At 43.0% G+C, this 25,047-nt stretch overlaps 2 protein-coding genes and 77 non-coding genes across 79 annotated transcripts in view; all 79 read left to right on the top strand.

Moving 5' to 3' along the window:
* Positions 1-36, top strand: part of LOC137489575 (5S ribosomal RNA) — a 119-nt gene extending 83 nt beyond the window's left edge. Inside the window, exon 1 of the ribosomal RNA XR_015486086.1 lies at positions 1-36. This exon is cut by the window's left edge and continues 83 nt beyond it. This is a non-coding gene — a ribosomal RNA (5S ribosomal RNA).
* Positions 1-25,047, top strand: part of LOC141381647 (uncharacterized) — a 751,802-nt gene that overhangs the window by 398,218 nt on the left and 328,537 nt on the right. The window lies entirely within an intron of this gene.
* LOC137489576 (5S ribosomal RNA) lies at positions 95-213 on the top strand. The gene has a single exon (XR_015486085.1). It is a non-coding gene; the product is annotated as a 5S ribosomal RNA (ribosomal RNA).
* Positions 272-390, top strand: LOC137489577 (5S ribosomal RNA). The gene has a single exon (XR_015486084.1). It is a non-coding gene; the product is annotated as a 5S ribosomal RNA (ribosomal RNA).
* LOC137489579 (5S ribosomal RNA) lies at positions 449-567 on the top strand. The gene has a single exon (XR_015486083.1). It is a non-coding gene; the product is annotated as a 5S ribosomal RNA (ribosomal RNA).
* Positions 626-744, top strand: LOC137489580 (5S ribosomal RNA). Its single transcript, XR_015486082.1, has one exon. It is a non-coding gene; the product is annotated as a 5S ribosomal RNA (ribosomal RNA).
* On the top strand, positions 803-921 carry LOC137493049 (5S ribosomal RNA). The gene has a single exon (XR_015486080.1). It is a non-coding gene; the product is annotated as a 5S ribosomal RNA (ribosomal RNA).
* Positions 980-1,098, top strand: LOC137493038 (5S ribosomal RNA). Its single transcript, XR_015486079.1, has one exon. It is a non-coding gene; the product is annotated as a 5S ribosomal RNA (ribosomal RNA).
* LOC137493027 (5S ribosomal RNA) lies at positions 1,157-1,275 on the top strand. Its single transcript, XR_015486077.1, has one exon. It is a non-coding gene; the product is annotated as a 5S ribosomal RNA (ribosomal RNA).
* Positions 1,334-1,452, top strand: LOC137493016 (5S ribosomal RNA). Its single transcript, XR_015486076.1, has one exon. It is a non-coding gene; the product is annotated as a 5S ribosomal RNA (ribosomal RNA).
* LOC137493005 (5S ribosomal RNA) lies at positions 1,511-1,629 on the top strand. Its single transcript, XR_015486075.1, has one exon. It is a non-coding gene; the product is annotated as a 5S ribosomal RNA (ribosomal RNA).
* Positions 1,688-1,806, top strand: LOC137492994 (5S ribosomal RNA). Its single transcript, XR_015486074.1, has one exon. It is a non-coding gene; the product is annotated as a 5S ribosomal RNA (ribosomal RNA).
* On the top strand, positions 1,865-1,983 carry LOC137492983 (5S ribosomal RNA). Its single transcript, XR_015486073.1, has one exon. It is a non-coding gene; the product is annotated as a 5S ribosomal RNA (ribosomal RNA).
* LOC137492971 (5S ribosomal RNA) lies at positions 2,042-2,160 on the top strand. Its single transcript, XR_015488823.2, has one exon. It is a non-coding gene; the product is annotated as a 5S ribosomal RNA (ribosomal RNA).
* LOC137492960 (5S ribosomal RNA) lies at positions 2,219-2,337 on the top strand. Its single transcript, XR_015486072.1, has one exon. It is a non-coding gene; the product is annotated as a 5S ribosomal RNA (ribosomal RNA).
* LOC137492949 (5S ribosomal RNA) lies at positions 2,396-2,514 on the top strand. The gene has a single exon (XR_015486071.1). It is a non-coding gene; the product is annotated as a 5S ribosomal RNA (ribosomal RNA).
* On the top strand, positions 2,573-2,691 carry LOC137492938 (5S ribosomal RNA). The gene has a single exon (XR_015486069.1). It is a non-coding gene; the product is annotated as a 5S ribosomal RNA (ribosomal RNA).
* Positions 2,750-2,868, top strand: LOC137492927 (5S ribosomal RNA). Its single transcript, XR_015486068.1, has one exon. It is a non-coding gene; the product is annotated as a 5S ribosomal RNA (ribosomal RNA).
* LOC137492916 (5S ribosomal RNA) lies at positions 2,927-3,045 on the top strand. Its single transcript, XR_015486067.1, has one exon. It is a non-coding gene; the product is annotated as a 5S ribosomal RNA (ribosomal RNA).
* LOC137492905 (5S ribosomal RNA) lies at positions 3,104-3,222 on the top strand. Its single transcript, XR_015486065.1, has one exon. It is a non-coding gene; the product is annotated as a 5S ribosomal RNA (ribosomal RNA).
* Positions 3,281-3,399, top strand: LOC137492894 (5S ribosomal RNA). The gene has a single exon (XR_015486064.1). It is a non-coding gene; the product is annotated as a 5S ribosomal RNA (ribosomal RNA).
* On the top strand, positions 3,458-3,576 carry LOC137492883 (5S ribosomal RNA). The gene has a single exon (XR_015486063.1). It is a non-coding gene; the product is annotated as a 5S ribosomal RNA (ribosomal RNA).
* LOC137492872 (5S ribosomal RNA) lies at positions 3,635-3,753 on the top strand. The gene has a single exon (XR_015486062.1). It is a non-coding gene; the product is annotated as a 5S ribosomal RNA (ribosomal RNA).
* Positions 3,812-3,930, top strand: LOC137492860 (5S ribosomal RNA). The gene has a single exon (XR_015486061.1). It is a non-coding gene; the product is annotated as a 5S ribosomal RNA (ribosomal RNA).
* LOC137492849 (5S ribosomal RNA) lies at positions 3,989-4,107 on the top strand. The gene has a single exon (XR_015486060.1). It is a non-coding gene; the product is annotated as a 5S ribosomal RNA (ribosomal RNA).
* Positions 4,166-4,284, top strand: LOC137492838 (5S ribosomal RNA). Its single transcript, XR_015486058.1, has one exon. It is a non-coding gene; the product is annotated as a 5S ribosomal RNA (ribosomal RNA).
* LOC137493867 (5S ribosomal RNA) lies at positions 4,343-4,461 on the top strand. Its single transcript, XR_015488557.2, has one exon. It is a non-coding gene; the product is annotated as a 5S ribosomal RNA (ribosomal RNA).
* LOC137491646 (5S ribosomal RNA) lies at positions 4,520-4,638 on the top strand. The gene has a single exon (XR_015485870.1). It is a non-coding gene; the product is annotated as a 5S ribosomal RNA (ribosomal RNA).
* On the top strand, positions 4,697-4,815 carry LOC137491645 (5S ribosomal RNA). The gene has a single exon (XR_015485869.2). It is a non-coding gene; the product is annotated as a 5S ribosomal RNA (ribosomal RNA).
* LOC137491643 (5S ribosomal RNA) lies at positions 4,874-4,992 on the top strand. Its single transcript, XR_015485868.1, has one exon. It is a non-coding gene; the product is annotated as a 5S ribosomal RNA (ribosomal RNA).
* On the top strand, positions 5,051-5,169 carry LOC137492783 (5S ribosomal RNA). Its single transcript, XR_015944062.1, has one exon. It is a non-coding gene; the product is annotated as a 5S ribosomal RNA (ribosomal RNA).
* On the top strand, positions 5,228-5,346 carry LOC137492772 (5S ribosomal RNA). The gene has a single exon (XR_015944482.1). It is a non-coding gene; the product is annotated as a 5S ribosomal RNA (ribosomal RNA).
* LOC137492761 (5S ribosomal RNA) lies at positions 5,405-5,523 on the top strand. Its single transcript, XR_015944061.1, has one exon. It is a non-coding gene; the product is annotated as a 5S ribosomal RNA (ribosomal RNA).
* LOC137492749 (5S ribosomal RNA) lies at positions 5,582-5,700 on the top strand. Its single transcript, XR_015944060.1, has one exon. It is a non-coding gene; the product is annotated as a 5S ribosomal RNA (ribosomal RNA).
* Positions 5,759-5,877, top strand: LOC137492738 (5S ribosomal RNA). Its single transcript, XR_015944059.1, has one exon. It is a non-coding gene; the product is annotated as a 5S ribosomal RNA (ribosomal RNA).
* On the top strand, positions 5,936-6,054 carry LOC137492727 (5S ribosomal RNA). Its single transcript, XR_015944058.1, has one exon. It is a non-coding gene; the product is annotated as a 5S ribosomal RNA (ribosomal RNA).
* LOC137493740 (5S ribosomal RNA) lies at positions 6,113-6,231 on the top strand. The gene has a single exon (XR_015944057.1). It is a non-coding gene; the product is annotated as a 5S ribosomal RNA (ribosomal RNA).
* On the top strand, positions 6,290-6,408 carry LOC137492716 (5S ribosomal RNA). The gene has a single exon (XR_015944056.1). It is a non-coding gene; the product is annotated as a 5S ribosomal RNA (ribosomal RNA).
* On the top strand, positions 6,467-6,585 carry LOC137492705 (5S ribosomal RNA). The gene has a single exon (XR_015944055.1). It is a non-coding gene; the product is annotated as a 5S ribosomal RNA (ribosomal RNA).
* Positions 6,680-14,528, top strand: LOC148682109 (uncharacterized). The gene is made up of 2 exons (XM_088650445.1): positions 6,680-8,142; positions 14,338-14,528. Exons 1-2 carry the CDS (start codon positions 6,860-6,862, stop codon positions 14,363-14,365), a joined length of 1,311 nt encoding a protein of 436 aa, XP_088506571.1. The 5' UTR covers positions 6,680-6,859; the 3' UTR covers positions 14,366-14,528.
* LOC137493739 (5S ribosomal RNA) lies at positions 12,398-12,516 on the top strand. Its single transcript, XR_015489027.1, has one exon. It is a non-coding gene; the product is annotated as a 5S ribosomal RNA (ribosomal RNA).
* LOC137493737 (5S ribosomal RNA) lies at positions 12,575-12,693 on the top strand. Its single transcript, XR_015489026.1, has one exon. It is a non-coding gene; the product is annotated as a 5S ribosomal RNA (ribosomal RNA).
* On the top strand, positions 18,512-18,630 carry LOC137493811 (5S ribosomal RNA). Its single transcript, XR_015944054.1, has one exon. It is a non-coding gene; the product is annotated as a 5S ribosomal RNA (ribosomal RNA).
* Positions 18,689-18,807, top strand: LOC137491857 (5S ribosomal RNA). The gene has a single exon (XR_015944053.1). It is a non-coding gene; the product is annotated as a 5S ribosomal RNA (ribosomal RNA).
* Positions 18,866-18,984, top strand: LOC137493999 (5S ribosomal RNA). The gene has a single exon (XR_015944052.1). It is a non-coding gene; the product is annotated as a 5S ribosomal RNA (ribosomal RNA).
* LOC137493457 (5S ribosomal RNA) lies at positions 19,043-19,161 on the top strand. The gene has a single exon (XR_015944051.1). It is a non-coding gene; the product is annotated as a 5S ribosomal RNA (ribosomal RNA).
* Positions 19,220-19,338, top strand: LOC137491856 (5S ribosomal RNA). Its single transcript, XR_015944050.1, has one exon. It is a non-coding gene; the product is annotated as a 5S ribosomal RNA (ribosomal RNA).
* On the top strand, positions 19,397-19,515 carry LOC137491855 (5S ribosomal RNA). The gene has a single exon (XR_015944049.1). It is a non-coding gene; the product is annotated as a 5S ribosomal RNA (ribosomal RNA).
* On the top strand, positions 19,574-19,692 carry LOC137493684 (5S ribosomal RNA). The gene has a single exon (XR_015944048.1). It is a non-coding gene; the product is annotated as a 5S ribosomal RNA (ribosomal RNA).
* Positions 19,751-19,869, top strand: LOC137491854 (5S ribosomal RNA). The gene has a single exon (XR_015944047.1). It is a non-coding gene; the product is annotated as a 5S ribosomal RNA (ribosomal RNA).
* Positions 19,928-20,046, top strand: LOC137493810 (5S ribosomal RNA). The gene has a single exon (XR_015944046.1). It is a non-coding gene; the product is annotated as a 5S ribosomal RNA (ribosomal RNA).
* Positions 20,105-20,223, top strand: LOC137494106 (5S ribosomal RNA). The gene has a single exon (XR_015944045.1). It is a non-coding gene; the product is annotated as a 5S ribosomal RNA (ribosomal RNA).
* LOC137491853 (5S ribosomal RNA) lies at positions 20,282-20,400 on the top strand. Its single transcript, XR_015944044.1, has one exon. It is a non-coding gene; the product is annotated as a 5S ribosomal RNA (ribosomal RNA).
* On the top strand, positions 20,459-20,577 carry LOC137491852 (5S ribosomal RNA). Its single transcript, XR_015944043.1, has one exon. It is a non-coding gene; the product is annotated as a 5S ribosomal RNA (ribosomal RNA).
* LOC137493975 (5S ribosomal RNA) lies at positions 20,636-20,754 on the top strand. Its single transcript, XR_015944042.1, has one exon. It is a non-coding gene; the product is annotated as a 5S ribosomal RNA (ribosomal RNA).
* Positions 20,813-20,931, top strand: LOC137491851 (5S ribosomal RNA). Its single transcript, XR_015944041.1, has one exon. It is a non-coding gene; the product is annotated as a 5S ribosomal RNA (ribosomal RNA).
* Positions 20,990-21,108, top strand: LOC137491850 (5S ribosomal RNA). Its single transcript, XR_015944040.1, has one exon. It is a non-coding gene; the product is annotated as a 5S ribosomal RNA (ribosomal RNA).
* On the top strand, positions 21,167-21,285 carry LOC137491848 (5S ribosomal RNA). Its single transcript, XR_015944039.1, has one exon. It is a non-coding gene; the product is annotated as a 5S ribosomal RNA (ribosomal RNA).
* On the top strand, positions 21,344-21,462 carry LOC137491847 (5S ribosomal RNA). The gene has a single exon (XR_015944038.1). It is a non-coding gene; the product is annotated as a 5S ribosomal RNA (ribosomal RNA).
* LOC137491846 (5S ribosomal RNA) lies at positions 21,521-21,639 on the top strand. Its single transcript, XR_015944037.1, has one exon. It is a non-coding gene; the product is annotated as a 5S ribosomal RNA (ribosomal RNA).
* Positions 21,698-21,816, top strand: LOC137493757 (5S ribosomal RNA). Its single transcript, XR_015944036.1, has one exon. It is a non-coding gene; the product is annotated as a 5S ribosomal RNA (ribosomal RNA).
* Positions 21,875-21,993, top strand: LOC137491845 (5S ribosomal RNA). Its single transcript, XR_015944035.1, has one exon. It is a non-coding gene; the product is annotated as a 5S ribosomal RNA (ribosomal RNA).
* Positions 22,052-22,170, top strand: LOC137491844 (5S ribosomal RNA). Its single transcript, XR_015944034.1, has one exon. It is a non-coding gene; the product is annotated as a 5S ribosomal RNA (ribosomal RNA).
* LOC137493870 (5S ribosomal RNA) lies at positions 22,229-22,347 on the top strand. Its single transcript, XR_015944033.1, has one exon. It is a non-coding gene; the product is annotated as a 5S ribosomal RNA (ribosomal RNA).
* Positions 22,406-22,524, top strand: LOC137491843 (5S ribosomal RNA). Its single transcript, XR_015944032.1, has one exon. It is a non-coding gene; the product is annotated as a 5S ribosomal RNA (ribosomal RNA).
* LOC137491842 (5S ribosomal RNA) lies at positions 22,583-22,701 on the top strand. The gene has a single exon (XR_015944031.1). It is a non-coding gene; the product is annotated as a 5S ribosomal RNA (ribosomal RNA).
* Positions 22,760-22,878, top strand: LOC137493492 (5S ribosomal RNA). Its single transcript, XR_015944030.1, has one exon. It is a non-coding gene; the product is annotated as a 5S ribosomal RNA (ribosomal RNA).
* Positions 22,937-23,055, top strand: LOC137493677 (5S ribosomal RNA). Its single transcript, XR_015944029.1, has one exon. It is a non-coding gene; the product is annotated as a 5S ribosomal RNA (ribosomal RNA).
* LOC137491841 (5S ribosomal RNA) lies at positions 23,114-23,232 on the top strand. Its single transcript, XR_015944028.1, has one exon. It is a non-coding gene; the product is annotated as a 5S ribosomal RNA (ribosomal RNA).
* Positions 23,291-23,409, top strand: LOC137491840 (5S ribosomal RNA). Its single transcript, XR_015944027.1, has one exon. It is a non-coding gene; the product is annotated as a 5S ribosomal RNA (ribosomal RNA).
* LOC137491839 (5S ribosomal RNA) lies at positions 23,468-23,586 on the top strand. The gene has a single exon (XR_015944026.1). It is a non-coding gene; the product is annotated as a 5S ribosomal RNA (ribosomal RNA).
* On the top strand, positions 23,645-23,763 carry LOC137491837 (5S ribosomal RNA). The gene has a single exon (XR_015944025.1). It is a non-coding gene; the product is annotated as a 5S ribosomal RNA (ribosomal RNA).
* Positions 23,822-23,940, top strand: LOC137491836 (5S ribosomal RNA). The gene has a single exon (XR_015944024.1). It is a non-coding gene; the product is annotated as a 5S ribosomal RNA (ribosomal RNA).
* Positions 23,999-24,117, top strand: LOC137491835 (5S ribosomal RNA). Its single transcript, XR_015944023.1, has one exon. It is a non-coding gene; the product is annotated as a 5S ribosomal RNA (ribosomal RNA).
* Positions 24,176-24,294, top strand: LOC137491834 (5S ribosomal RNA). The gene has a single exon (XR_015944022.1). It is a non-coding gene; the product is annotated as a 5S ribosomal RNA (ribosomal RNA).
* Positions 24,353-24,471, top strand: LOC137491833 (5S ribosomal RNA). Its single transcript, XR_015944021.1, has one exon. It is a non-coding gene; the product is annotated as a 5S ribosomal RNA (ribosomal RNA).
* LOC137491832 (5S ribosomal RNA) lies at positions 24,530-24,648 on the top strand. Its single transcript, XR_015944020.1, has one exon. It is a non-coding gene; the product is annotated as a 5S ribosomal RNA (ribosomal RNA).
* Positions 24,707-24,825, top strand: LOC137491831 (5S ribosomal RNA). The gene has a single exon (XR_015944019.1). It is a non-coding gene; the product is annotated as a 5S ribosomal RNA (ribosomal RNA).
* Positions 24,884-25,002, top strand: LOC137491830 (5S ribosomal RNA). The gene has a single exon (XR_015944018.1). It is a non-coding gene; the product is annotated as a 5S ribosomal RNA (ribosomal RNA).

Below are 25,047 nucleotides of genomic sequence, written 5' to 3'. Positions count from 1 at the left end.
TGGGAGACCGCCTGGGAATACCAGGTGCTGTAAGCTTTTCGAAGTGCTTCATTTGGCAGCTGATTTAAATAGCCAACGCTTGACAGCCTCTTTCGCTTACGGCCATACCACCCTGGAAATGCCCGATCTCATCTGAACTCGGAAGTAAAGCAGGGTCGGGCCTGGTTAGTACTTGGATGGGAGACCGCCTGGGAATACCAGGTGCTGTAAGCTTTTCGAAGTGCTTCATTTGGCAGCTGATTTAAATAGCCAACGCTTGACAGCCTCTTTCGCTTACGGCCATACCACCCTGGAAATGCCCGATCTCATCTGAACTCGGAAGTAAAGCAGGGTCGGGCCTGGTTAGTACTTGGATGGGAGACCGCCTGGGAATACCAGGTGCTGTAAGCTTTTCGAAGTGCTTCATTTGGCAGCTGATTTAAATAGCCAACGCTTGACAGCCTCTTTCGCTTACGGCCATACCACCCTGGAAATGCCCGATCTCATCTGAACTCGGAAGTAAAGCAGGGTCGGGCCTGGTTAGTACTTGGATGGGAGACCGCCTGGGAATACCAGGTGCTGTAAGCTTTTCGAAGTGCTTCATTTGGCAGCTGATTTAAATAGCCAACGCTTGACAGCCTCTTTCGCTTACGGCCATACCACCCTGGAAATGCCCGATCTCATCTGAACTCGGAAGTAAAGCAGGGTCGGGCCTGGTTAGTACTTGGATGGGAGACCGCCTGGGAATACCAGGTGCTGTAAGCTTTTCGAAGTGCTTCATTTGGCAGCTGATTTAAATAGCCAACGCTTGATAGCCTCTTTCGCTTACGGCCATACCACCCTGGAAATGCCCGATCTCATCTGAACTCGGAAGTAAAGCAGGGTCGGGCCTGGTTAGTACTTGGATGGGAGACCGCCTGGGAATACCAGGTGCTGTAAGCTTTTCGAAGTGCTTCATTTGGCAGCTGATTTAAATAGCCAACGCTTGACAGCCTCTTTCGCTTACGGCCATACCACCCTGGAAATGCCCGATCTCATCTGAACTCGGAAGTAAAGCAGGGTCGGGCCTGGTTAGTACTTGGATGGGAGACCGCCTGGGAATACCAGGTGCTGTAAGCTTTTCGAAGTGCTTCATTTGGCAGCTGATTTAAATAGCCAACGCTTGACAGCCTCTTTCGCTTACGGCCATACCACCCTGGAAATGCCCGATCTCATCTGAACTCGGAAGTAAAGCAGGGTCGGGCCTGGTTAGTACTTGGATGGGAGACCGCCTGGGAATACCAGGTGCTGTAAGCTTTTCGAAGTGCTTCATTTGGCAGCTGATTTAAATAGCCAACGCTTGACAGCCTCTTTCGCTTACGGCCATACCACCCTGGAAATGCCCGATCTCATCTGAACTCGGAAGTAAAGCAGGGTCGGGCCTGGTTAGTACTTGGATGGGAGACCGCCTGGGAATACCAGGTGCTGTAAGCTTTTCGAAGTGCTTCATTTGGCAGCTGATTTAAATAGCCAACGCTTGACAGCCTCTTTCGCTTACGGCCATACCACCCTGGAAATGCCCGATCTCATCTGAACTCGGAAGTAAAGCAGGGTCGGGCCTGGTTAGTACTTGGATGGGAGACCGCCTGGGAATACCAGGTGCTGTAAGCTTTTCGAAGTGCTTCATTTGGCAGCTGATTTAAATAGCCAACGCTTGACAGCCTCTTTCGCTTACGGCCATACCACCCTGGAAATGCCCGATCTCATCTGAACTCGGAAGTAAAGCAGGGTCGGGCCTGGTTAGTACTTGGATGGGAGACCGCCTGGGAATACCAGGTGCTGTAAGCTTTTCGAAGTGCTTCATTTGGCAGCTGATTTAAATAGCCAACGCTTGACAGCCTCTTTCGCTTACGGCCATACCACCCTGGAAATGCCCGATCTCATCTGAACTCGGAAGTAAAGCAGGGTCGGGCCTGGTTAGTACTTGGATGGGAGACCGCCTGGGAATACCAGGTGCTGTAAGCTTTTCGAAGTGCTTCATTTGGCAGCTGATTTAAATAGCCAACGCTTGACAGCCTCTTTCGCTTACGGCCATACCACCCTGGAAATGCCCGATCTCATCTGAACTCGGAAGTAAAGCAGGGTGGGGCCTGGTTAGTACTCGGATGGGAGACCGCCTGGGAATACCAGGTGCTGTAAGCTTTTCGAAGTGCTTCATTTGGCAGCTGATTTAAATAGCCAACGCTTGACAGCCTCTTTCGCTTACGGCCATACCACCCTGGAAATGCCCGATCTCATCTGAACTCGGAAGTAAAGCAGGGTCGGGCCTGGTTAGTACTTGGATGGGAGACCGCCTGGGAATACCAGGTGCTGTAAGCTTTTCGAAGTGCTTCATTTGGCAGCTGATTTAAATAGCCAACGCTTGACAGCCTCTTTCGCTTACGGCCATACCACCCTGGAAATGCCCGATCTCATCTGAACTCGGAAGTAAAGCAGGGTCGGGCCTGGTTAGTACTTGGATGGGAGACCGCCTGGGAATACCAGGTGCTGTAAGCTTTTCGAAGTGCTTCATTTGGCAGCTGATTTAAATAGCCAACGCTTGACAGCCTCTTTCGCTTACGGCCATACCACCCTGGAAATGCCCGATCTCATCTGAACTCGGAAGTAAAGCAGGGTCGGGCCTGGTTAGTACTTGGATGGGAGACCGCCTGGGAATACCAGGTGCTGTAAGCTTTTCGAAGTGCTTCATTTGGCAGCTGATTTAAATAGCCAACGCTTGACAGCCTCTTTCGCTTACGGCCATACCACCCTGGAAATGCCCGATCTCATCTGAACTCGGAAGTAAAGCAGGGTCGGGCCTGGTTAGTACTTGGATGGGAGACCGCCTGGGAATACCAGGTGCTGTAAGCTTTTCGAAGTGCTTCATTTGGCAGCTGATTTAAATAGCCAACGCTTGACAGCCTCTTTCGCTTACGGCCATACCACCCTGGAAATGCCCGATCTCATCTGAACTCGGAAGTAAAGCAGGGTCGGGCCTGGTTAGTACTTGGATGGGAGACCGCCTGGGAATACCAGGTGCTGTAAGCTTTTCGAAGTGCTTCATTTGGCAGCTGATTTAAATAGCCAACGCTTGACAGCCTCTTTCGCTTACGGCCATACCACCCTGGAAATGCCCGATCTCATCTGAACTCGGAAGTAAAGCAGGGTCGGGCCTGGTTAGTACTTGGATGGGAGACCGCCTGGGAATACCAGGTGCTGTAAGCTTTTCGAAGTGCTTCATTTGGCAGCTGATTTAAATAGCCAACGCTTGACAGCCTCTTTCGCTTACGGCCATACCACCCTGGAAATGCCCGATCTCATCTGAACTCGGAAGTAAAGCAGGGTCGGGCCTGGTTAGTACTTGGATGGGAGACCGCCTGGGAATACCAGGTGCTGTAAGCTTTTCGAAGTGCTTCATTTGGCAGCTGATTTAAATAGCCAACGCTTGACAGCCTCTTTCGCTTACGGCCATACCACCCTGGAAATGCCCGATCTCATCTGAACTCGGAAGTAAAGCAGGGTCGGGCCTGGTTAGTACTTGGATGGGAGACCGCCTGGGAATACCAGGTGCTGTAAGCTTTTCGAAGTGCTTCATTTGGCAGCTGATTTAAATAGCCAATGCTTGACAGCCTCTTTCGCTTACGGCCATACCACCCTGGAAATGCCCGATCTCATCTGAACTCGGAAGTAAAGCAGGGTCGGGCCTGGTTAGTACTTGGATGGGAGACCGCCTGGGAATACCAGGTGCTGTAAGCTTTTCGAAGTGCTTCATTTGGCAGCTGATTTAAATAGCCAACGCTTGACAGCCTCTTTCGCTTACGGCCATACCACCCTGGAAATGCCCGATCTCATCTGAACTCGGAAGTAAAGCAGGGTCGGGCCTGGTTAGTACTTGGATGGGAGACCGCCTGGGAATACCAGGTGCTGTAAGCTTTCCGAAGTGCTTCATTTGGCAGCTGATTTAAATAGCCAACGCTTGACAGCCTCTTTCGCTTACGGCCATACCACCCTGGAAATGCCCGATCTCATCTGAACTCGGAAGTAAAGCAGGGTCGGGCCTGGTTAGTACTTGGATGGGAGACCGCCTGGGAATACCAGGTGCTGTAAGCTTTTCGAAGTGCTTCATTTGGCAGCTGATTTAAATAGCCAACGCTTGACAGCCTCTTTCGCTTACGGCCATACCACCCTGGAAATGCCCGATCTCATCTGAACTCGGAAGTAAAGCAGGGTCGGGCCTGGTTAGTACTTGGATGGGAGACCGCCTGGGAATACCAGGTGCTGTAAGCTTTTCGAAGTGCTTCATTTGGCAGCTGATTTAAATAGCCAACGCTTGACAGCCTCTTTCGCTTACGGCCATACCACCCTGGAAATGCCCGATCTCATCTGAACTCGGAAGTAAAGCAGGGTCGGGCCTGGTTAGTACTTGGATGGGAGACCGCCTGGGAATACCAGGTGCTGTAAGCTTTTCGAAGTGCTTCATTTGGCAGCTGATTTAAATAGCCAACGCTTGACAGCCTCTTTCGCTTACGGCCATACCACCCTGGAAATGCCCGATCTCATCTGAACTCGGAAGTAAAGCAGGGTCGGGCCTGGTTAGTACTTGGATGGGAGACCGCCTGGGAATACCAGGTGCTGTAAGCTTTTCGAAGTGCTTCATTTGGCAGCTGATTTAAATAGCCAACGCTTGACAGCCTCTTTCGCTTACGGCCATACCACCCTGGAAATGCCCGATCTCATCTGAACTCGGAAGTAAAGCAGGGTGGGGCCTGGTTAGTACTTGGATGGGAGACCGCCTGGGAATACCAGGTGCTGTAAGCTTTTCGAAGTGCTTCATTTGGCAGCTGATTTAAATAGCCAACGCTTGACAGCCTCTTTCGCTTACGGCCATACCACCCTGGAAATGCCCGATCTCATCTGAACTCGGAAGTAAAGCAGGGTCGGGCCTGGTTAGTACTTGGATGGGAGACCGCCTGGGAATACCAGGTGCTGTAAGCTTTTCGAAGTGCTTCATTTGGCAGCTGATTTAAATAGCCAACGCTTGACAGCCTCTTTCGCTTACGGCCATACCACCCTGGAAATGCCCGATCTCATCTGAACTCGGAAGTAAAGCAGGGTCGGGCCTGGTTAGTACTTGGATGGGAGACCGCCTGGGAATACCAGGTGCTGTAAGCTTTTCGAAGTGCTTCATTTGGCAGCTGATTTAAATAGCCAACGCTTGACAGCCTCTTTCCCTTACGGCCATACCACCCTGGAAATGCCCGATCTCATCTGAACTCGGAAGTAAAGCAGGGTCGGGCCTGGTTAGTACTTGGATGGGAGACCGCCTGGGAATACCAGGTGCTGTAAGCTTTCCGAAGTGCTTCATTTGGCAGCTGATTTAAATAGCCAACGCTTGACAGCCTCTTTCGCTTACGGCCATACCACCCTGGAAATGCCCGATCTCATCTGAACTCGGAAGTAAAGCAGGGTCGGGCCTGGTTAGTACTTGGATGGGAGACCGCCTGGGAATACCAGGTGCTGTAAGCTTTTCGAAGTGCTTCATTTGGCAGCTGATTTAAATAGCCAACGCTTGACAGCCTCTTTCGCTTACGGCCATACCACCCTGGAAATGCCCGATCTCATCTGAACTCGGAAGTAAAGCAGGGTCGGGCCTGGTTAGTACTTGGATGGGAGACCGCCTGGGAATACCAGGTGCTGTAAGCTTTTCGAAGTGCTTCATTTGGCAGCTGATTTAAATAGCCAACGCTTGACAGCCTCTTTCGCTTACGGCCATACCACCCTGGAAATGCCCGATCTCATCTGAACTCGGAAGTAAAGCAGGGTCGGGCCTGGTTAGTACTTGGATGGGAGACCGCCTGGGAATACCAGGTGCTGTAAGCTTTTCGAAGTGCTTCATTTGGCAGCTGATTTAAATAGCCAACGCTTGACAGCCTCTTTCGCTTACGGCCATACCACCCTGGAAATGCCCGATCTCATCTGAACTCGGAAGTAAAGCAGGGTCGGGCCTGGTTAGTACTTGGATGGGAGACCGCCTGGGAATACCAGGTGCTGTAAGCTTTTCGAAGTGCTTCATTTGGCAGCTGATTTAAATAGCCAACGCTTGACAGCCTCTTTCGCTTACGGCCATACCACCCTGGAAATGCCCGATCTCATCTGAACTCGGAAGTAAAGCAGGGTCGGGCCTGGTTAGTACTTGGATGGGAGACCGCCTGGGAATACCAGGTGCTGTAAGCTTTTCGAAGTGCTTCATTTGGCAGCTGATTTAAATAGCCAACGCTTGACAGCCTCTTTCGCTTACGGCCATACCACCCTGGAAATGCCCGATCTCATCTGAACTCGGAAGTAAAGCAGGGTCGGGCCTGGTTAGTACTTGGATGGGAGACCGCCTGGGAATACCAGGTGCTGTAAGCTTTTCGAAGTGCTTCATTTGGCAGCTGATTTAAATAGCCAACGCTTGACAGCCTCTTTCGCTTACGGCCATACCACCCTGGAAATGCCCGATCTCATCTGAACTCGGAAGTAAAGCAGGGTCGGGCCTGGTTAGTACTTGGATGGGAGACCGCCTGGGAATACCAGGTGCTGTAAGCTTTTCGAAGTGCTTCATTTGGCAGCTGATTTAAATAGCCAACGCTTGACAGCCTCTTTCGCTTACGGCCATACCACCCTGTGCATGTGTGATAGTGGTACATTCCAGGAAGTGTTTGGCTGCAGTTGGTGAGAGAGGCTCACCAGATTTTCTTTGTTTATTTTTGTTTTTGTCTTAAATACATTTTTGTTAAACTTTTTTTGTTTGTTTAGTTGGTCCTCCCAGCAGCGTGAGCTGTTCGGGAGGAGTGTTTTTTATTTAGTTTTTTTTTTTGCAATGGACGGATCTACGGTGACAGACCTGGCAATGGCGGACGGAGTTGAGAAGGCAAATGACAATGGACTGGACAGACGACAACGAGAAACAAACCAATCGGAGAAGGAAGCAAGGAAAAGGATTTATCTAAAAGAAGCAACTGTAACAGTGGACATAGGACAAGCAACAGAGGTGAGAGCAATGGATGTAATTAAAGCAGTGACGGAGAGGATTGGGGATGGAAAGATTTTGGCTGTAAGACCAAAACACAACAAGGAATATGAAGTAACACTTGAAAGAGAGGAAGATGCTGATGAGTTAACGGACGAATTGACTATTAAAGGGATAAACTGTGCAGTTAAGAGGCTACAAAACCGTGATTATGTTGTCTCCTTCATGCATCTGCCTGTCTATGTTGCTGATAAAGATATTTTAGACAAATTGGATTATTGGGGAGTTTGTCCCATTTCAAAAATTAAAAGAAGGTTTTATCCGGGCACAAATATTGAAGATGGGACGAGGTTTGTGAAAACCAGATTCCCCAAAGAAGTGGCGTCCCTCCCGTACAGCACAAGAATAGAGACAGCAGAAGGTCCACAATACTTTAGGGTGATGCACAGTCATCAGGTGAAAACGTGCAGGCTGTGCATGAGCCCAGATCATGTGGTAAAAGACTGTCCTGATTTTAGGTGCTATAAGTGCGAGGAAAGGGGGCACTTTGCAAAGTTTTGCACTGCTGTGAAGTGCCCGGATTGTAATAAGGTTTTAAATAAATGTGAATGTTGGATGGGGGAAGAGGAGGAGGAGGTAGAGCAGCAGGTAGGCAGGCAGATGTATGAAGGAGACAATATCCAGTCAGAGGACAAAACAACAACACAAGAAAAAAGAACAGAATCTGAAAGTGAAAAACTACAAGAGAATGAGACTAATGGAATAGACAGAGTCACGGAACAGGAAGGGACAACATGGACACAAATGGATATGACTGACAGTTTAAAGAGTGTTTTGGAAGCAGCAGAATTGAGCGATTCAAATAATAAAGACTTAAATCAAGGACAACAGGAAGACACATTTTGGACACAAATGGACATGACAGACAGTTTTCAAAAGGCATTGGACACAGAGGAGACAAAAGGCCAAAGTATTGACGAGCAAGCCGATTTAGAGGGACATTTACAAAAGGATGGAAACAAAGAGACACAGGGGAAATCAGCAAAAAGAAGAAGATCGTTAAAGATAAAACCTAATTTAGAGACTGCAAGAAAAAAACTGCTAAAAGATGAAGAAATTGAATGCGCAAATAAGTATGAGCTGCTAAAGGGCTTGGAAGACATGGACTGAGATGATGTTTTTTATGAATGTTTTTATGTCTTTTATGAATGTTTTTATATTTTTTATGGTTTTAGGAATTGTGTCTTTTAATGCAAGAGGGTTTTTAGACATCAGGAAATTTGAAAAAGTGAAAGAAATGTGTAAACGAGAAGATGTGATTTTACTACAAGAGACAAACTGGAGGGAAGAATGTATGATCGAAATAAGAAAAAGGTGGAGTGGGGAAATGTTATACAATAATGGGGATGGGAGACTAGGGAGAGGAGTTGCAATTTTACTAAAAGAAAACAGTGGGGTTTTATGTAAAACAATCTATAATGACAAAGAGGGAAAGTGTATGATATGTGAAATGGAGTATGAAAAGAAAAAAGTAATTATGGTGAATGTTCACGCCCCAACAGAGGAGAACAAAAAGAAAGAGTATTTTAATGTACTTAGAGATTATTTAAAGAAACACGAAAGAGTTATTATCATGGGTGATTTTAACACTGTTTTTAGTAAATTAGAAATGGCTGAGGGAATGGTTTTTAAAACGGATAAGGGGAGAAAAGAACTAAAAATATTGATGGAGGAAATGAATTTAATTGATGTGTGGAGAGAAAGGAATGAACAGACAAAAGAGTACTCAAGAAGACAGATAGTGGGGAATTTTTGTTGTCAAACAAGAATAGATTTTATTTTATGCACAAGAAATGTTGAAGGATTTATAAACAAGATTAAATATGAAGAAACAAGTCTGAGTGACCATAAGCCACTTTTTATGAAGCTAGACTGGAGTAATGTGAAAAGAGGGCCAGGGGTATGGGTTTTAAACACAGCGGTTTTAAAGAATGAAGACTATGTTTTAAGTGTAAAGGAAATTATTCAAAAGGAAAAAGGGAATGAAATCTATAATGAGGACAAAAGAATGTGGTGGGAGAATGTGAAGTATTTAGTTAAAAAGTTTACGATAAAATATTGTAGACAATTACAAAATTGTAAAAAATATAAGGAAAAGGAGCTGAAAGAAAAACTAGAAAACGAATTGAAAAATGAGAATGGAAAAAATATACAAAAGATTAAAGAACTGCAAGGAAGATTAAATGAAATGGAGGAGGAGAAATTTGAAGGTGCAAGATTAAGAAGCAAAGCAAAATTTACAGTAGAGGGGGAAAAGTGCACTAAATTTTTCTTTGATCTAGAGAAGAGAAGAGGGAAGTCAGAAATGATTAGAGAAATAAGGAGCAAAAATGGGAACGTAGTAGAACAACATGAGGAGATTTTGGAAGAAATAAGATCATATTATGAGAAATTGTTTTGCACAGAGGGAATAAAAGAAAAAGAAAAAGGGGAATTACTAAATCTAATAAAATCAAGAGTAGAAGAAGGGGAAAAAAGAGAATGTGACGAGGAGATAAGAGAAGAAGAAATAAAAAGAGCAATTAGTGGATTAAACAAAAAGAAAAGTCCAGGAATAGATGGGTTGGGAAGTGAATTTTATATTGTTTTTAAAGATATTTTATCTAGTATTTTAAAGGGAGTATATGATGAGATTTTTGAGAATGGTGAGATAATTAAAAGAATGGGGATGGGCTTAATGAAGGTGATATACAAAGGAAAGGGGGATAAAGTAGATTTAAAAAACTATAGACCTATAACAATGCTTAATACTGATTTGAAGATTTTAGCCAAAGTTTTGGCTAATAGACTAAAAGAAGTGATGCCAAGCATAATAAAAACAAACCAAGCATATAGTATAAAAGGACGAGACATTGCGGATACAACTATGAGTATTAAAGACACAATTAGATATATAAATGATAAGCAGAAAGATGGTTTTTTAATTAGTCTGGACTTCGAGAAAGCTTTTGATAGGGTGGAGCATGACTTTTTATTTGGAGTGTTAAAGAGTTTTGGTTTTGGGGAAAATTTTATAAAGTGGGTTCAGATTTTATATAGAGGAGCGGTAACAAGGATAAAATGCAATGGGTTTTTAACAGACTGTTTTAAGTTAACAAGGTCAATCAGACAGGGTTGTCCGTTATCTGCACTTTTATATGCTTTAGTTGCAGAACCACTGGGATTAGCTGTGAAGCACGAGGACAGAATAAAAGGAATAGAGGTAGAGGGGGGAGTGAATAAAATATTTCAATATGCTGACGATACCACATTAATACTACAAGATCTGGCAAGTGTAAAGCAAGCAATGGAAACAATACAACATTTTTGCAAGGGTTCAGGGGCTAAAATAAATGAGGATAAAACAGTATATTTGAGATTTGGGAGAACTGAGGCTTTATCTGGACATTTTACTTTTAAGGAAATGGATGAAATTAAAATTTTAGGCATTGTAATTGGGAAGGATGAAAAGAAAGCAGAAGTAACCATGTGGGAGGAAATTTTAGGAGGGATTGAACGGAGGCTGAGGTTTTGGAAATTAATGTCTTTAACTTTAAAGGGGAGGGTTTTAATTTTGAATGTTTTAATGGTTTCTAAATTATGGAATATTTTATATGTGTCATCAATGCCACTGTGGATGGAAAAAAGGCTGAAACAATGTTTTTTAGACTTTTTATGGGAAGGGAAACCTCCAAGAATAGCATATGCAACGTTAATTGGAGAAGTAGGCAAAGGGGGTCTAGGTTTAATAGACGTGGAGCAAAGAAAAAACAGTTTAAGAGTAAAAATGGTAAGGAAATATTTGGATGAAGACAATAAGGCAGCATGGAAAAGAACAATGGAATATTTTTTAAGTAAAAGTGGCAATTTTAATATGGGAGATAATATTTTATGCATGAGGATGAAAAAATTCATGACAGAGGGTCTACCAGATTTTTATAAAGAATTGATTGGAGCATGGGGGAAATTTTTAACTTGTGTACATTTTAACATACAAGGACGCGAGAACATTTTAAATCAGCCTTTATTCTTAAACAGTGGCATTCTTAATCAAGAGAAAGTGGTGTTTTTTAGGAAATGGTGGGAGGTGGGAATAACAAGAGTAAGGGATGTTTTATATGAATTTAAGGAAGGATTTTTACCGGTGCAGTATGTTATTGACGTAATGGATGAAGCGAAGGAGGATTTTAACAGACAAGACTTAATAAAGGAATACGACATAATCAAAAATGCCATACCTGCAGAATGGTTAACAAGAATAGAAAATATGGAAGAAAATAAACAAAGTAAAGATGTGATTGTAAAATTTGGCGAGAAATGGTGGAACTTGAAAGATAGTACTGTGAAAAAGATTTATGGGTTTTTTAGAGATGGGGTTTTTAAGAAACCGCGTGCAAATGAGTACTGGATACGGATGTTTAAAGATGTAAATGAAGACAACATATGGGCTAATATAAATGGCAAATTAGTACAGTCAAAAGTGGAGAATTTGGAATATTTGATCAGAAATAAAGCAGTTTTTACAGATATAATTTTAAACAAAATAGGGATGGAGGAAAGTGTCACGTGTAAAGTATGTCAAGATGCAGATGAAGGATTCTTACACCTGTTTTTATATTGTAATGAGTTGAAAGATTTTAATGAGAAATGCAAAAGCATTATTTTAACTTTGAAAGGAGAAAGAGATGACGAACTAGAGTGGGAAAAGGTGTTGATGTTGGGAGTGAACAAAGAATGTAATAATGAAAAGCTCATAAATTTACTTGTGATGTTAATGAAAAGTGCAATATGGGAGAGAAGAGTTGCTGCAAAAAAGGAAAAAGCTGTATTAGATGTGTGGAATGTATTTAAGAGGAAGGTGGAGAAATATGTTGAATGTCTGTTTTATTATTTTAAGTTGGAGGACATGCAGGAGGCTTTTTATGATGTTTTTACTCAAGAAGTTTCAAAGATTTTAAATGACACAGGACTGAAAATGCCTTTTTAAAAATGTGATTATACCCTTTAAGGAGTTCTACTTGCAACATTTTATATTTAATATGTTTTATTGTGAAGATATGATGTAATAAGGACCTTTTTAATGTTTTGTCTGAAGTGAAATATGTATAAATAAGTGAATTGTATGAATTTTGAAAAGTATAATAAAAAAAAAAAAAAAAAAAAAAAAAAAAAAAAAAAAAAAAAAAAAAAATGGAAATGCCCGATCTCATCTGAACTCGGAAGTAAAGCAGGGTCGGGCCTGGTTAGTACTTGGATGGGAGACCGCCTGGGAATACCAGGTGCTGTAAGCTTTTCGAAGTGCTTCATTTGGCAGCTGATTTAAATAGCCAACGCTTGACAGCCTCTTTCCCTTACGGCCATACCACCCTGGAAATGCCCGATCTCATCTGAACTCGGAAGTAAAGCAGGGTCGGGCCTGGTTAGTACTTGGATGGGAGACCGCCTGGGAATACCAGGTGCTGTAAGCTTTTCGAAGTGCTTCATTTGGCAGCTGATTTAAATAGCCAACGCTTGACAGCCTCTTTCCCTTACGGCCATACCACCCTGGAAATGCCCGATCTCATCTGAACTCGGAAGTAAAGCAGGGTCGGGCCTGGTTAGTACTTGGATGGGAGACCGCCTGGGAATACCAGGTGCTGTAAGCTTTTCGAAGTGCTTCATTTGGCAGCTGATTTAAATAGCCAACGCTTGACAGCCTCTTTCGCTTACGGCCATACCACCCTGAGCACGCTAGAGGGAGCTAGAGTGCAACAAGGAAGTGACTGGCAGCAGTCAGGAGAGGAAGGCTCTCCTCCATTTTTTCTGTTTATTTTTTTGTGTTTTACACTTTTTTTGGACTGATATAGTTTTTTTTGTTTTTGATTTTTGTTTTTTAACCACCTGACAGCAGCATTTTGCTGGCTGGAGGGTGGTTTTTGGCGTGTGTTTTTTTGCTATGGAGCAAACAAAGGACGGATTGATGGCAAACGACCCTGGACTGGATGCAGAGACACGAAAGGAATATGAAACAGGACTGGATGACGAGACAAGAATGGTTAAAGACAACGGACTGGAAAATGGACAACGAGCTGGACAACGGAAAAGCCAAGTAGGTGGAAGAAAGTATTTAAAGGAGGCAACAGTTATCATTAATGTGGAAGATGTAAAGGAAGTGAGAGCAGAAGATATTATTAAAGCGGTGATTGAAAAGTGTGGACATGGAAAAATTCTGGCTTTAAGACCAAGACAAGGGAAGGAGTACGAACTAACAATGGAAACAGAAGAATTATGTGAACAATTGACTGACAAACTGATGATAAACGGGGTGAACTGTGAAATTAAAAAGCTTCATAATAGGGATTTTGTTGTTTCCTTCATGCACCTGCCGGTCTATCTTGAAGATAAGGAAATTCTGGAGAAATTAGATACTTGGGGAGTTTGTCCCATATCTAAAATTAAACGAAGGTTTTATCCGGGTACCGACATAGAAGACGGAACAAGGTTCCTTAAAGTGAGGTTCCCTAAAGAGGTGGCATCCTTGCCATATAGCACAAAAATGGAGACAGCAGAAGGAACGCAGTACTTCAGGGTGATGCACAGCCATCAGGTGAAGACCTGTAGGCTGTGCATGAGCCCGGAACACATGCTGAAAGACTGTCCAGAATTCAAGTGCTACAAATGCGAGGAAAGGGGGCATTTTGCAAGAGACTGTATCACTGTTAGGTGCCCGGAATGTAAAAATTTTTTAAACAAGTGTGAATGCTGGATGGAAGGAGAGGAAGGAGGAGGAGAAGATCAGGACCGGCAGGTGCATGAAGAAAACAACAATAGGGAAGATAATGAAGCAATAGAAAGGACAATGGAGGAGGAAATGAATAACAATGAAAAAAAGGAAGGAGAAAACGAAAATGAAGAGAATGAAGTACAGATATCAGGACAGGATGGACAGTGGTCACAAATGGAAATATCGGACAGTTTTAAAACTTTTTTAAGCACGGTGGAAAAAGAGGAACTAAGAAAGACTGGTCAAGCTGAAGGAATGGCAAATGATGAAGAAACAATGATGGAAAATGTGGATAAGAACAAAGTGGAAAGAGGATTTTTAAGAAGAAGAACTTTTAAGGTAAAACCAAACTTGGACATGGCAAAGAAAAAAGTTTTAACAAAGAACAGAGCTAAATATGTAAATAGGTATGAAGTGTTAAGGGGACTGGAAGAAGATGAAGAAAAATGATGTTTTTAAAATATTTTATCTATTTTAAAATGCTTTTAATCTTTGTCTCTTTTAACGGAAGGAGTTGTTGGTTGAGAGCGTTGGAAGGAGATGAAGGACAATGAGGATGTGTAGGTTTTTAATTTCATTTTTATTTATTTTAATGGTTTTAAACTGTGTGTCTTTTAATGCAAGGGGACTGATGGGAAAAGATAAATTTGAGAAAATAAGAGAGAAATGTAAACACAAGGAAGTGATAGGTTTACAGGAAACAAACTGGAAAGAACATGCAATGGATGATTTTAAAAAGTTGTGGCAAGGGGATATTATATATAATAATGGTGATGGTAAATCTGGAAGAGGTGTTGCTTTTTTAATAAGGAAAGATGTTTTAAACTTTAAAAGAATTGTGTATAGGGATAATTATGGAAAATGTTTAGTAATAGAGGTGAACTATGAAGGACATGAATTAATAATAGCAAATATACATGCACCAACAGAAGATAAAGACAAAAAAGAATATTTTGAGGTTTTAAATAAAGTATTAAAAGGTTTTAAAGAAATAATAATGATGGGAGATTTTAATACTGTTTTTAGAAAACAAGATATGGCTGACGGAATGGTTTTTAAATCGGATATAGGAAGAAAGGAACTAAATGAGTTAATAAAGGAAAATAGTTTAATAGATATATGGAGGGAAAGAAATAGAGAAAAAAGAGAGTTTTCAAGGAGACAAATAGTGGGGAATTTTATATGTCAAACGAGAATAGATTTTATTTTATGTACTAGAAATATTGAAAATTTTATAGAAAACATACAGTATGAAGAGAACAGTTTTAGTGATCATAAGCTCTTGCATTTTAAAGTGAATATAGAAAACATACAAAAAGGACCAGGGACTTGGATTTTAAACACAACCATTTTAAAGAATCAAGATTATGTTCAAAAAGTCAAAGAAATAATAGAGAAAGAAAAAGAAAATAGAATGTATGATGAAGATAAAAGGATATGGTGGGAAAACACAAAATATCAAATAAGAAAATACACAATCAAATATTGCGCAGTACTACAAAGATGTAAAAAGCATACAGAAAAAGAAGTTAAAAGATCCTTAGAAAAAGAATTAAACAAGGAAAATAAAGATATTGAAAAAATCAAAGAAATAGAGCAAAAATTACGAGATTTAGAAGAAGACAAATATAAGGGGGCAATGTTGAGGAGCAGATCTAAATACACAGTAGAAGGGAAAAATGCACAAAATTCTTTTTTGATTTAGAGAAGCAAAGAGGTAAAGCAGGAATACTAAAGGAAATTAAAGGGAGGAATGGAAAAATGGCGAAAGGAAACATAGAAATACTAGAAGAAATCAAGCATTTTTATGAAGATCTTTTTAAAGCAAAAGGTATTAATCAAGAAAAAGAAAGGAAGATTCTAAATTATATAAAAGTAAAACTAGAAAAAGATGACAACAAAGAATGTGACAGAGAAATAGATGAAGAAGAGATTGAAATTGCAATAAATCAACTAAATAAAAAGAAAAGTCCAGGTATAGATGGAATAGGAAATGAATTTTATATTGTTTTTAAAGATATTTTAAAAGGAATACTTAAAGAAGTTTTTAAAGAAATTTTTAAATGTAAAGAGATGAATGAAAGAATGGGGATGGGATTAATGAAGTTAATATATAAAAGAAAAGGAGCAAAAACTGAATTACAAAATTATAGACCAATAACAATGTTGAATACAGATTTAAAGATTTTAGCAAAAGTTTTAGCGAATAGATTGAAGGAAGTAATGCCTAAATTAATTAAATCAAATCAAGCATATGCAATAAAAGGGAGAGATATAGCAGATGTAACAATGAGTATTAAAAGCACAATAGATTATTTACAAGAAAAGAAGATGAATGGTTTTTTTAATTAGTGTAGATTTTGAAAAGGCTTTTGACAGAGTAGAACATACTTACTTATTTGATGTACTCAAAACATTTGGATTTGGAGAGAATTTTATTAATTGGATTAAAATTTTATATAAAGGGGCTTTTACAAAAGTAAAATGTAATGGTTTTTTAACAGATTGTTTTAAAATTACAAGATCAATTAGACAAGGATGTCCTCTTTCAGCATTATTATATTCCCTAATCGCAGAACCTTTAGGGTTAACAATAAAACAAGAAACTAAAATTAAAGGAATAAAAATAGAAGAAGAGGAGGATGAAGGAAAAATATACCAGTATGCTGATGATACAACAATAATAGTGAAGGAGAAAAAGAGTGTAAAAGAAGCCATGAAAAAAGTACAGGAGTTTTGTAAGGGTACAGGAAGTAAAATAAATGAAAATAAAACACAATATATGAGGTTTGGTAGAGCAGATATTTTAACAGATTGTTTCCAATTTAGAGAAGTAGAAGAACTGAAAATTTTAGGAATTTTAATTGGTAAAAATGAAAGAAAAGCAACAGAAAAGATGTGGGATGATCTAATAAGAGGAATAGAATCAAGATTAAATTTTTGGAGGATGAGAGAACTTTGCTTAAAGGGTAAAGCCTTAATATTAAATGTTTTAATGACATCAAAGCTATGGTATAAATTATATGTAACAGAAATGCCATGTTGGATAGAAGTGAGATTGAAAAAGTGTGTTCAAGATTTTTTATGGGAGGGGAAACCCCCAAGAATTGCGTACAATACAATAATAGGAGCAACAGAAGAAGGAGGGATAGGATTGATGGATATTAAACAAAGGAAGAATTGTCTTAGAGTGAAAATAATTAAAAAGCTTTTACAAGAGGAGAACTCAACAGAATGGAAAAAGGTCATGAAATATTTTTTAAACAAAGTTGGCAATTTTAACTTAGGAGAAGACATTCTTTGGTTAAAAACAAAAAACTGGATGACGGAAAAGTTACCAGGGTTTTATCAAGAAATTTTAAGTGCATGGGGGAAATTTTTAGACGGAGTATTTTACCAAGTAAAGGGAAGAGAAAACTTGTTAAATCAACCTTTGTTTTTAAATAAAAGTATTTTAAAAGAAGGGAAGGAACTTTTTTTTAAAAAATGGATGGATGTAGGGATTTTAAGAATAAGGGATGTTCTGTATGAATTCAAAAAGGGATTTTTAACTAAGCAATATATAGTAGACTTAATGGAAGAAGCTAAAGAGGAATACAGTGTAAAGGAAATAGAAAATAAACTTGAAACGGTCAAAAGTGCCATACCAAAAGAATGGATTACAAGAATAGAAAACATGGAAGAAGGTGGGAATGAAAAAATCATACATGTCTATTTAAAAGGAAAGCTTTGTAATTTTAAAGATTGTATACTGAAAGACTTTTATGTTTATTTTAGAGATAGTGTATTTCAAGAACCAATAGCAAATAACTTTTGGGTACAAAGATTGAATAATGTGAAAAAGGAAAATATATGGAAAAACATTAGAGGGAAAATAATAGAAACAAGATTGGAATGTTTTGAATATTTTATAAGACACAAGGCAATTTTTACTGAGTGCATTTTAACAAAGATACAGAGAGAACACAATGCAACATGTAAGGTTTGTTTTCAAGAAGATGAAGGAATTTTACACCTGTTTTTATACTGTAAAGAATTAGAATGTTTTTACATGAAATGCCAAAAAATGCTAAAAGATTTATTAAAAGACTGGGATGAAGATCAATTGGAATGGAATACTCTGGTGATGTTCGGATGGAATATGGAAAACAAAAACAAAAAGTTTGTAAATCTTCTTATAATGATGATAAAAAAATGTGTGTGGGAAAGAAGAAATGTAGCAAAACAGGAAAAAGTTGTTTTAAATGTGTGGAATATACTAAAACGAAAAATGGAAAGATACATAAAAAGTCTGTACTGGTATTTTAAAGGAGAAGATATGTTATCAAGCTTTTATGATGTGTTTAATAATGAAGTGTATAATGTTTTAAATGGTTTAAAGTGGAAAATGCCCAAAGAGGATGTTATTTTATGAAGAATGTTTATTTTAATGTGTTTGTTTTGTGAATTTCTTGAAGTATTTGAATGTTAATGTGATAAGTTTTTGAATAAAGAAAAAAAAAAAACGCTTGAAAAAAAAAAAAAAAAAAAAAAAAAAAACCCTGGAAATGCCCGATCTCATCTGAACTCGGAAGTAAAGCAGGGTCGGGCCTGGTTAGTACTTGGATGGGAGACCGCCTGGGAATACCAGGTGCTGTAAGCTTTTCGAAGTGCTTCATTTGGCAGCTGATTTAAATAGCCAACGCTTGACAGCCTCTTTCGCTTACGGCCATACCACCCTGGAAATGCCCGATCTCATCTGAACTCGGAAGTAAAGCAGGGTCGGGCCTGGTTAGTACTTGGATGGGAGACCGCCTGGGAATACCAGGTGCTGTAAGCTTTTCGAAGTGCTTCATTTGGCAGCTGATTTAAATAGCCAACGCTTGACAGCCTCTTTCGCTTACGGCCATACCACCCTGGAAATGCCCGATCTCATCTGAACTCGGAAGTAAAGCAGGGTCGGGCCTGGTTAGTACTTGGATGGGAGACCGCCTGGGAATACCAGGTGCTGTAAGCTTTTCGAAGTGCTTCATTTGGCAGCTGATTTAAATAGCCAACGCTTGACAGCCTCTTTCGCTTACGGCCATACCACCCTGGAAATGCCCGATCTCATCTGAACTCGGAAGTAAAGCAGGGTCGGGCCTGGTTAGTACTTGGATGGGAGACCGCCTGGGAATACCAGGTGCTGTAAGCTTTTCGAAGTGCTTCATTTGGCAGCTGATTTAAATAGCCAACGCTTGACAGCCTCTTTCGCTTACGGCCATACCACCCTGGAAATGCCCGATCTCATCTGAACTCGGAAGTAAAGCAGGGTCGGGCCTGGTTAGTACTTGGATGGGAGACCGCCTGGGAATACCAGGTGCTGTAAGCTTTTCGAAGTGCTTCATTTGGCAGCTGATTTAAATAGCCAACGCTTGACAGCCTCTTTCGCTTACGGCCATACCACCCTGGAAATGCCCGATCTCATCTGAACTCGGAAGTAAAGCAGGGTCGGGCCTGGTTAGTACTTGGATGGGAGACCGCCTGGGAATACCAGGTGCTGTAAGCTTTTCGAAGTGCTTCATTTGGCAGCTGATTTAAATAGCCAACGCTTGACAGCCTCTTTCGCTTACGGCCATACCACCCTGGAAATGCCCGATCTCATCTGAACTCGGAAGTAAAGCAGGGTCGGGCCTGGTTAGTACTTGGATGGGAGACCGCCTGGGAATACCAGGTGCTGTAAGCTTTTCGAAGTGCTTCATTTGGCAGCTGATTTAAATAGCCAACGCTTGACAGCCTCTTTCGCTTACGGCCATACCACCCTGGAAATGCCCGATCTCATCTGAACTCGGAAGTAAAGCAGGGTCGGGCCTGGTTAGTACTTGGATGGGAGACCGCCTGGGAATACCAGGTGCTGTAAGCTTTTCGAAGTGCTTCATTTGGCAGCTGATTTAAATAGCCAACGCTTGACAGCCTCTTTCGCTTACGGCCATACCACCCTGGAAATGCCCGATCTCATCTGAACTCGGAAGTAAAGCAGGGTCGGGCCTGGTTAGTACTTGGATGGGAGACCGCCTGGGAATACCAGGTGCTGTAAGCTTTTCGAAGTGCTTCATTTGGCAGCTGATTTAAATAGCCAACGCTTGACAGCCTCTTTCGCTTACGGCCATACCACCCTGGAAATGCCCGATCTCATCTGAACTCGGAAGTAAAGCAGGGTCGGGCCTGGTTAGTACTTGGATGGGAGACCGCCTGGGAATACCAGGTGCTGTAAGCTTTTCGAAGTGCTTCATTTGGCAGCTGATTTAAATAGCCAACGCTTGACAGCCTCTTTCGCTTACGGCCATACCACCCTGGAAATGCCCGATCTCATCTGAACTCGGAAGTAAAGCAGGGTCGGGCCTGGTTAGTACTTGGATGGGAGACCGCCTGGGAATACCAGGTGCTGTAAGCTTTTCGAAGTGCTTCATTTGGCAGCTGATTTAAATAGCCAACGCTTGACAGCCTCTTTCGCTTACGGCCATACCACCCTGGAAATGCCCGATCTCATCTGAACTCGGAAGTAAAGCAGGGTCGGGCCTGGTTAGTACTTGGATGGGAGACCGCCTGGGAATACCAGGTGCTGTAAGCTTTTCGAAGTGCTTCATTTGGCAGCTGATTTAAATAGCCAACGCTTGACAGCCTCTTTCGCTTACGGCCATACCACCCTGGAAATGCCCGATCTCATCTGAACTCGGAAGTAAAGCAGGGTCGGGCCTGGTTAGTACTTGGATGGGAGACCGCCTGGGAATACCAGGTGCTGTAAGCTTTTCGAAGTGCTTCATTTGGCAGCTGATTTAAATAGCCAACGCTTGACAGCCTCTTTCGCTTACGGCCATACCACCCTGGAAATGCCCGATCTCATCTGAACTCGGAAGTAAAGCAGGGTCGGGCCTGGTTAGTACTTGGATGGGAGACCGCCTGGGAATACCAGGTGCTGTAAGCTTTTCGAAGTGCTTCATTTGGCAGCTGATTTAAATAGCCAACGCTTGACAGCCTCTTTCGCTTACGGCCATACCACCCTGGAAATGCCCGATCTCATCTGAACTCGGAAGTAAAGCAGGGTCGGGCCTGGTTAGTACTTGGATGGGAGACCGCCTGGGAATACCAGGTGCTGTAAGCTTTTCGAAGTGCTTCATTTGGCAGCTGATTTAAATAGCCAACGCTTGACAGCCTCTTTCGCTTACGGCCATACCACCCTGGAAATGCCCGATCTCATCTGAACTCGGAAGTAAAGCAGGGTCGGGCCTGGTTAGTACTTGGATGGGAGACCGCCTGGGAATACCAGGTGCTGTAAGCTTTTCGAAGTGCTTCATTTGGCAGCTGATTTAAATAGCCAACGCTTGACAGCCTCTTTCGCTTACGGCCATACCACCCTGGAAATGCCCGATCTCATCTGAACTCGGAAGTAAAGCAGGGTCGGGCCTGGTTAGTACTTGGATGGGAGACCGCCTGGGAATACCAGGTGCTGTAAGCTTTTCGAAGTGCTTCATTTGGCAGCTGATTTAAATAGCCAACGCTTGACAGCCTCTTTCGCTTACGGCCATACCACCCTGGAAATGCCCGATCTCATCTGAACTCGGAAGTAAAGCAGGGTCGGGCCTGGTTAGTACTTGGATGGGAGACCGCCTGGGAATACCAGGTGCTGTAAGCTTTTCGAAGTGCTTCATTTGGCAGCTGATTTAAATAGCCAACGCTTGACAGCCTCTTTCGCTTACGGCCATACCACCCTGGAAATGCCCGATCTCATCTGAACTCGGAAGTAAAGCAGGGTCGGGCCTGGTTAGTACTTGGATGGGAGACCGCCTGGGAATACCAGGTGCTGTAAGCTTTTCGAAGTGCTTCATTTGGCAGCTGATTTAAATAGCCAACGCTTGACAGCCTCTTTCGCTTACGGCCATACCACCCTGGAAATGCCCGATCTCATCTGAACTCGGAAGTAAAGCAGGGTCGGGCCTGGTTAGTACTTGGATGGGAGACCGCCTGGGAATACCAGGTGCTGTAAGCTTTTCGAAGTGCTTCATTTGGCAGCTGATTTAAATAGCCAACGCTTGACAGCCTCTTTCGCTTACGGCCATACCACCCTGGAAATGCCCGATCTCATCTGAACTCGGAAGTAAAGCAGGGTCGGGCCTGGTTAGTACTTGGATGGGAGACCGCCTGGGAATACCAGGTGCTGTAAGCTTTTCGAAGTGCTTCATTTGGCAGCTGATTTAAATAGCCAACGCTTGACAGCCTCTTTCGCTTACGGCCATACCACCCTGGAAATGCCCGATCTCATCTGAACTCGGAAGTAAAGCAGGGTCGGGCCTGGTTAGTACTTGGATGGGAGACCGCCTGGGAATACCAGGTGCTGTAAGCTTTTCGAAGTGCTTCATTTGGCAGCTGATTTAAATAGCCAACGCTTGACAGCCTCTTTCGCTTACGGCCATACCACCCTGGAAATGCCCGATCTCATCTGAACTCGGAAGTAAAGCAGGGTCGGGCCTGGTTAGTACTTGGATGGGAGACCGCCTGGGAATACCAGGTGCTGTAAGCTTTTCGAAGTGCTTCATTTGGCAGCTGATTTAAATAGCCAACGCTTGACAGCCTCTTTCGCTTACGGCCATACCACCCTGGAAATGCCCGATCTCATCTGAACTCGGAAGTAAAGCAGGGTCGGGCCTGGTTAGTACTTGGATGGGAGACCGCCTGGGAATACCAGGTGCTGTAAGCTTTTCGAAGTGCTTCATTTGGCAGCTGATTTAAATAGCCAACGCTTGACAGCCTCTTTCGCTTACGGCCATACCACCCTGGAAATGCCCGATCTCATCTGAACTCGGAAGTAAAGCAGGGTCGGGCCTGGTTAGTACTTGGATGGGAGACCGCCTGGGAATACCAGGTGCTGTAAGCTTTTCGAAGTGCTTCATTTGGCAGCTGATTTAAATAGCCAACGCTTGACAGCCTCTTTCGCTTACGGCCATACCACCCTGGAAATGCCCGATCTCATCTGAACTCGGAAGTAAAGCAGGGTCGGGCCTGGTTAGTACTTGGATGGGAGACCGCCTGGGAATACCAGGTGCTGTAAGCTTTTCGAAGTGCTTCATTTGGCAGCTGATTTAAATAGCCAACGCTTGACAGCCTCTTTCGCTTACGGCCATACCACCCTGGAAATGCCCGATCTCATCTGAACTCGGAAGTAAAGCAGGGTCGGGCCTGGTTAGTACTTGGATGGGAGACCGCCTGGGAATACCAGGTGCTGTAAGCTTTTCGAAGTGCTTCATTTGGCAGCTGATTTAAATAGCCAACGCTTGACAGCCTCTTTCGCTTACGGCCATACCACCCTGGAAATGCCCGATCTCATCTGAACTCGGAAGTAAAGCAGGGTCGGGCCTGGTTAGTACTTGGATGGGAGACCGCCTGGGAATACCAGGTGCTGTAAGCTTTTCGAAGTGCTTCATTTGGCAGCTGATTTAAATAGCCAACGCTTGACAGCCTCTTTCGCTTACGGCCATACCACCCTGGAAATGCCCGATCTCATCTGAACTCGGAAGTAAAGCAGGGTCGGGCCTGGTTAGTACTTGGATGGGAGACCGCCTGGGAATACCAGGTGCTGTAAGCTTTTCGAAGTGCTTCATTTGGCAGCTGATTTAAATAGCCAACGCTTGACAGCCTCTTTCGCTTACGGCCATACCACCCTGGAAATGCCCGATCTCATCTGAACTCGGAAGTAAAGCAGGGTCGGGCCTGGTTAGTACTTGGATGGGAGACCGCCTGGGAATACCAGGTGCTGTAAGCTTTTCGAAGTGCTTCATTTGGCAGCTGATTTAAATAGCCAACGCTTGACAGCCTCTTTCGCTTACGGCCATACCACCCTGGAAATGCCCGATCTCATCTGAACTCGGAAGTAAAGCAGGGTCGGGCCTGGTTAGTACTTGGATGGGAGACCGCCTGGGAATACCAGGTGCTGTAAGCTTTTCGAAGTGCTTCATTTGGCAGCTGATTTAAATAGCCAACGCTTGACAGCCTCTTTCGCTTACGGCCATACCACCCTGGAAATGCCCGATCTCATCTGAACTCGGAAGTAAAGCAGGGTCGGGCCTGGTTAGTACTTGGATGGGAGACCGCCTGGGAATACCAGGTGCTGTAAGCTTTTCGAAGTGCTTCATTTGGCAGCTGATTTAAATAGCCAACGCTTGACAGCCTCTTTCGCTTACGGCCATACCACCCTGGAAATGCCCGATCTCATCTGAACTCGGAAGTAAAGCAGGGTCGGGCCTGGTTAGTACTTGGATGGGAGACCGCCTGGGAATACCAGGTGCTGTAAGCTTTTCGAAGTGCTTCATTTGGCAGCTGATTTAAATAGCCAACGCTTGACAGCCTCTTTCGCTTACGGCCATACCACCCTGGAAATGCCCGATCTCATCTGAACTCGGAAGTAAAGCAGGGTCGGGCCTGGTTAGTACTTGGATGGGAGACCGCCTGGGAATACCAGGTGCTGTAAGCTTTTCGAAGTGCTTCATTTGGCAGCTGATTTAAATAGCCAACGCTTGACAGCCTCTTTCGCTTACGGCCATACCACCCTGGAAATGCCCGATCTCATCTGAACTCGGAAGTAAAGCAGGGTCGGGCCTGGTTAGTACTTGGATGGGAGACCGCCTGGGAATACCAGGTGCTGTAAGCTTTTCGAAGTGCTTCATTTGGCAGCTGATTTAAATAGCCAACGCTTGACAGCCTCTTTCGCTTACGGCCATACCACCCTGGAAATGCCCGATCTCATCTGAACTCGGAAGTAAAGCAGGGTCGGGCCTGGTTAGTACTTGGATGGGAGACCGCCTGGGAATACCAGGTGCTGTAAGCTTTTCGAAGTGCTTCATTTGGCAGCTGATTTAAATAGCCAACGCTTGACAGCCTCTTTCGCTTACGGCCATACCACCCTGGAAATGCCCGATCTCATCTGAACTCGGAAGTAAAGCAGGGTCGGGCCTGGTTAGTACTTGGATGGGAGACCGCCTGGGAATACCAGGTGCTGTAAGCTTTTCGAAGTGCTTCATTTGGCAGCTGATTTAAATAGCCAACGCTTGACAGCCTCTTTCGCTTACGGCCATACCACCCTGGAAATGCCCGATCTCATCTGAACTCGGAAGTAAAGCAGGGTCGGGCCTGGTTAGTACTTGGATGGGAGACCGCCTGGGAATACCAGGTGCTGTAAGCTTTTCGAAGTGCTTCATTTGGCAGCTGATTTAAATAGCCAACGCTT

This window comes from Danio rerio, chromosome 4 (assembly GCF_052040795.2).
Source record: "Danio rerio strain M-AB ecotype USA chromosome 4, GRCz13ab, whole genome shotgun sequence".
Taxonomy (NCBI): Eukaryota; Metazoa; Chordata; class Actinopteri; order Cypriniformes; family Danionidae; genus Danio; species Danio rerio.
The sequence above is the reverse complement of the archived record's forward strand: the minus strand, read 5'-3'. Positions and strand labels throughout refer to the sequence as shown.

Bases quoted from the DNA above. Each gene is read 5' to 3' on its own strand.
- LOC148682109 (XM_088650445.1), top strand. From the start codon at position 6,860: ATGGACGGATCTACGGTGACAGACCTGGCAATGGCGGACGGAGTTGAG. The intron at 8,143-14,337 runs GTATGAGCTGCT...TTGTTGGTTGAG, and splicing joins GAAATTGAATGCGCAAATAA to AGCGTTGGAAGGAGATGAAG.